Genomic DNA, 6,230 nt, shown 5'->3' with positions numbered 1-6,230 from the left:
TAGAGTGCTATGGGCCATTATGTCTTTTAAACCATTCAAATCACCAGTTTTAGATGAAATCTACCCAGTGATGTTACAAAAGTCTTGGCATCTCATTGGTGACCTACTAGTGTCGATTTTCAAATCTTCACTATATCTGGGCTACATACCGAAGTCATGGCAAGGGGTGCGCGTCGTTTTTATCCCCAAACCGGGTAAAGATGATTACACCATACCGAAATCCTTCAGACCAATCAGTTTGACATCCTTTCTACTGAAAGCAATAGAAAAACTCATTGACCGCTACATTAAGGATTTTATTTCTGGAAATTATCCGATTTCCGATAGACAACATGCTTTTCAGGAAGGCAAATCTACTGAAACAGCTTTACATACTCTCATCACAGACATCGAGTATTTACTATCAAACAAAGAGTACGCCGTATGCACCTTTCTAGACATAGAGGGCGCTTTTGACAATGTATCCTTTGAAGCGATTGACACAGCTCTTGAGAAAAGGAACATGTGTATACCTATACGAAAATGGGTCAACCATCTTCTCAAGTCAAGGGCTATCACTTATGAGGCGTACGGAAGAAAGACCACCGTAACCCTTACCAGAGGTTCACCTCAGGGGGGTGTACTGTCGCCTACCTAATGGATTCTAGTCATGGATGAACTTATTTCCCGCTTGGAAAGCGAGGGTTTCACCGTGATTGGTTACGCTGACGATCTTGTGGTTATCTGCAAGGGTAAATTTTTAAATACCCTATGCGAAATCACTCAAAGCGCACTAAGAATTATCGAATCTTGGTGTAGAGAGGTCGGGTTGACAGTAAACCCGTCCAAATCAGAGCTCATGATTTTCACAAATAATAGGAAAATGGAGGGCTTTAAAGAACAAAAAAATGTTGGTAAAGCTATCCAGAAGAGGAAAAGTGTCAAATATCTTGGGTTGACACTAACTCCCAATTTGAATTGGAAAGCGCACCTGGAATACCGAATTAGCTAATGCGTCAAAGTATTCTGGTGTTGCAGAAGAGCCATTGGTCGAAATTGGGGTCTCAGCCCCCAAAATATACTTTAGCTCCACACTGCGATTATCCGACCGATGTTATCATACGGAGCCTTTCTGTGGTGGAAAGGAACAACCACTGCCAGAGCAGGAAAATCGTTGTTTCACCTCCAGAGGATGACTTGTCTTGCTATAACGGGGGTAGCTAAAACAACACCTCAGCTTGCCCTGGAGACAATGTTCAATCTACCTCCCCTGGAAAATTTCATACAGATGGAAGCTCGCGTGACATCATTCCGTCTTAACAAAACCATCTCCGAACGATGCCTTCGTGTAAGTGGTCACTCTTCCATAGTTGAAAAACTATTTGAGCTTGATCGATCTCTCGAAGCATCGATGGCTCGGCTATTTACCTTTTCGACAGACCCTACGCAGTGGTTTACCTGCTGTGAATACTGTCTTAGAGGACTCCGAGCATATCGATCCGCTTTCTGACCACTGGTTCACTGATGCGTCGGTGAATCAACATGGTTCTGGCTACGGTATCTATAAATTAAATACAGGCACCGAGTACTGTGGTTATATTGGTAAAAATACTGAGATAGCACAGGCTGAATTGTCAGCATTTTTCAACTGTTGTATTGAAATTGCAAACGATAACATCAGCAATTCGCCAGTTGTGATTCATAGTGATAGCACCTCAGCTCTGAAGGTACTGAGAGCACATAAACTAGAATCAAAACTGGCTATAGAATGTGTAAGTTTCTTAATGGAAATTTCAGCCAGAAGACACATAACTGTCTCATGGACTCCAGCACATTCGAATGTCACCGGAAACATTAAAGCTGACGCTTTTGCTAAAAGGGGTTCAGAGATGTACGTCCTTGGGACAGAACCTTTTCTACCAATCAAAGAAAAGAAATGCAGATCATCATGCAATAGATGGTTACAGGAAAGTTTGACCGAGCGATGGCGTTTCACAAACACATGCTCTCAAACTAAACAGTTTATTATTTCGCCCAGTGAAAAATTAACTAAACATTTGCTCAGCCTAAATAAAAGGGAACTAAGTGTAATCTCTGGTATTCTGACAGGCCACATCAGGCTTAATGGATATCTTCGTCGCATCGGTGTCAGAGATGACCCAGATTGCGATTTCTGTGGACTGGGAGAAGAGAGTGCAATTCATTTTTTATGCAATTGCCCAAACCTAAGCCATAGCAGATGTGCCATATATAGACCCCGCATCCGGGCGGGAAAATGCGGGAAATTTCGGAAAATCCCAAATTTTCCACTCTCATCCCGAATCCCGCATCTTTAACCTTTTTACGTAGATTTTCCCGAGAATTCGTATCATCTTCAAAAGTACGACTTTTGTACCAGAAAAATTAATTTACAAGCGTATTTATTTTGGTTCGTTAAAAAAAACATGACTAATACTCGCTATCGAATCAGCTGAGAAATATACAATCGATTTTTGTTTTTGGTGAACCAGCAATCATGATTAATTCTTTGAATTCGACTTTTTTGCTTTCTCTAAACAAAATGTTCGGCTATGTTTATATATCTGGCCGCTATGAATAAAAACTACTGTGTAAGCTAAGAAATTGATTTCGATAAATTAATCGTTATTGCTGGTCATATATTTTTTGCAATGCACCATAATAATTATATTAATATCATCGCAATATATTACTTTGTAAAACAAAATCAATGTGTTGAATTTTTCCGATTTTTGCTCTCAAATTCCCGATTTTCCCGTTTTTTCCAGATTTTCCTTAAAACAAATTTTCCCGAATTTCCATCAAAAAATTCCCGAATTCACTGAAAAACCCGATGCGGGGTCTAGCCATATATGGTGCCGCCAGACACTTTCGTCCGCCAGATTGGACGTTTCTCATCATTAATATGAATAAATGAACAGTTTCAATGCTAATGACTAGAAACCTAAAGGTAAACGGGAATAATAATTAAACATAAAAACAGAACCTGTTTTGGAATTAAAAAAACTAAAGTTATGGACCCCCGTGGCGAAAAAAAACGAAGTTAGTACCTTTTACATTCGATGTAAATTGTACAATGTAACGGTAATGAGTCGAAAATCGAGTACATATGTCTAGATATACTCAAAATCAAAGAGTATCTATGAGTATGAGAGTATGTCGAGACATACTCATTTTCAAAATGAGTGAGTATGAGAGTATATACTCGCGAATTCGCCCGTCTGTAGATAAATTGAACGATGAATTTTGCAGTCAGGTCGACATTAATATGTTTTCCGCTCCAGTTAGTCTATCTTTTTTCACACGTGTAAATAGATTATCCTGAACCGTTGACAATCGACTTCCATTGGACAATTGGATATTTTCATGTTTGGTCTTTCGCTCATTCATAAATTAGGTTATCCTTTTGACTAGTTGAGAACCAATATTTATGTAACATCAAACTATCTATTGTAATACCCTAAATTGTATAAAATCATGATTCTTGGCGTCATTTTTCTGCAAAACTAAAGATTCAGCCAGTTTTTTTGCGGTGTTAATAAAATACAAAATTTCGTTCAAAGTTATTTTCTTATGGGCCCCAATCACCGTTTCCCATTCATCATCCAACTGAATTCATCCCGTATTTCGCAACTGAATACTAGTCTTGGGAGAAACCCGATTTTCTAAGTCTACAACTTGGAAATGCTCCAACTCAATTTGGATTATGTTCATGGCTCATAAACGTTTTTGTCATAAAAATCGGATTTTCTTACCTATGAATTCTTGTTTGCTTCTCAAGTTCGTCTTCTATTTCGATTATTCGAAATAGTTCAGTTTCAACTTCTCGTCCAAAAATACCATTTGGTAATTTTCGCAGGAATTTTTTCAACACACTAGCTATGGTGTATACGGAATAGTTGTCGACATTTACCAATCGGCCAGCTTGTAAAAAATGTATTAATTTTTTCATAGCACCTGCGAAAATGAAAATATTTTAATGTTCATCATATTCAATTCACATTTATATTTTTTAATGGCACCTTGGTGGCCTGGAGCGCGGAAAACATCTTTACGGAGAGGAGCTTCTTTATTGAGTTTCAAAATGAGTACTAGTAAAGGTCCAGGGATACTGGGATATTCTGGCTTGCAAACTTCATCCAAATTCACTCCGAACTTCACCTATTAATACAATTGACAATATATTTTTCAATTTCCTATAATATGTTAATATTCTTGATTTTTCACCTTTTCTAATCTGTGTGGATACGGCACACCACCAGGATGACCACACGTAACAACACTAGCAGCACGTCTATGCATTCTTTGTGCCCATGAACCCATTGCACAAAATCTATTTTTTCAATTTACACGTTAATTTGAAACTACTGCTTTCGTTATGACTGCCATCAAATACTTCTCCTACATACTTTTAACACAATATTTCCTCTAAAAACAATCACTATATATGCCTAATTTCCAGACCAACGACCAATTTCAGTCTACTCACATTATTTCATGTTATGTTTTACTCTTTGATTTTCGATTCTTTCTCATATTTGAATAATCAAGATTTTCTACGATATTTCTGGAATGAATATAATGAATTGATTTACTGTAATTTATTCAATTGTGTTGAATTTATATATGCACACTTTTAGACACGGATTATTGTGGTTCGCCGTTAGATAGTTTTAACGTTTTCAAGCTTTTTTTAATTTGCCAAAATATTATATCATTGAGTTTTATAGAATAACATATTTTCCCACATATTCTGTGTTTGATAGCTCGAAATAAAAAAAAACGTGTGTTTTAAATAAAAAATTTTTATTTCAATTGTATCAATAGATTGCTGTCTTTGAAACAATCATTCCTTGTATCCCTTAATTTATATTGCCTACATACGTTAGAATTACATTTATCTGTCTATCGAAAAAAATAAATGAGATAAATGGTGTTTATTTTAATCTTCGATTTTAAGTTTCTGTGGTAGATGTTATTAATTTAAACTCTTTTATTGTTGTTTCTTCTGATTCACATTGGCATAATTTTCGTTCAAAAAAATCTAGGTCTTACATTTGATTTGCTAGAATGAAATTGAAAACAGAAAATTTTGTCAAGTTAGTGAATATATTAGATATTTATATAAACATTATCATATCCCTTGTGCAAAAATATTGACTACCATTTTATAGTATCAAATATATTTGAATCGGTGGGAATAAAAACAGCGTAAGTTCCAAAGAAAACGAAACAAAGCGTTTTTTCTACATAGAGTTGTTGTTGTATTACATGTATTACGTATGAAACCAATTTGATGCGTTGTTTATATTCTCTGTGGATCATTTTGGGACATTATGATTGGATTTTTGTACGTATCGGAATTTCTATAAATTTCAAGCAACTTCATCGAATTGATGAAGTTGGTCAGTGTAATTTATTATTTTTTACAGTAGAATCTCGGAAAACGCAAATCTCACAAAACGCAAACACATCATATTTTTTTATTACATAAGGCGATAGCTCGAATGAAAATGCGGCAGAAAAAATCAGCAAAAGCCTTTAATGTTTCAAACGCTTCGGATGGATGGCGCTGTCAGAAGCTCTCTGAAGCATATTAGAAGTGGTGAATGTGATTATGACAGATCATATTTGTGTTTACGTTTAGAAACGTTGACTGTAAAAGTAGAGAATGTTCTGTTAATATAAACCAAAATACCAACATGGCGGGCCAAAATGCTGTCATGGCGGATATCTTTCTCATTAAACTACACATGAAAATATCTCAAAAACGGCTGGGAAAATCGGCAAAATGGACCGTGGTGTCACTCCCTGGAGGGAGTGCAGACACCCGGCTGGTTTGATGGCCCAAAGTTCAAACCCGGTGGATTTGAGCTCATCCATGGGTTCTCGGGATTTGGCCTGATCCCAGCACTTGCCCTGTGGTGAAATTCCATACAAAACATGAGTGTGACTTGTAAAGATGCTCACAGGAAAGGAAAAGCTGGGAATCAGACCAAATCCTGAGAGCCCATGGATCAGCCCGAATCCACTGGATTTGAGCTTTGGGCCATCAAACCAGCCGGGTGTCTGCACTCCCTTCAGGGAGTGACACCACGGTCCATTTTGCCGATTTTCCCAGCCGTTTTCGAGATATTTCGATGTGTAAATTTTTATTGGTTTTAATTTACCACTTAAGAGGTGAGTTTGGATAAATTAGCAGAAAAGCGTATTAAAGTTCGAAATATTCCATC

General features: G+C 37.0%; 1 protein-coding gene across 1 annotated transcript; it reads right to left on the bottom strand.

Annotated features, from left to right (window-relative positions):
• Positions 1-3,752: 3,752 nt before the first annotated feature.
• LOC129571672 (rho GTPase-activating protein 20-like) lies at positions 3,753-5,811 on the bottom strand (the record flags this gene model as incomplete). Its single annotated transcript, XM_055451487.1, has 3 exons — positions 4,225-5,811; positions 4,020-4,158; positions 3,753-3,954 (listed from the first exon to the last, which is right to left on the bottom strand). Coding segments are annotated over exons 1-3 (437 nt in total), but the record flags the coding sequence as incomplete, so codon positions are not given.
• Between the last annotated feature and the right edge of the window lie 419 nt (positions 5,812-6,230).

This window comes from Sitodiplosis mosellana, unplaced genomic scaffold, assembly GCF_009176505.1.
Source record: "Sitodiplosis mosellana isolate CC-2019 unplaced genomic scaffold, AAFC_SMos_1.0 Smas_scaffold_3106, whole genome shotgun sequence".
In the NCBI taxonomy this organism is placed as follows: domain Eukaryota; kingdom Metazoa; phylum Arthropoda; class Insecta; order Diptera; family Cecidomyiidae; genus Sitodiplosis; species Sitodiplosis mosellana.
This window is presented reverse-complemented; position numbering and strand designations above follow the sequence as displayed.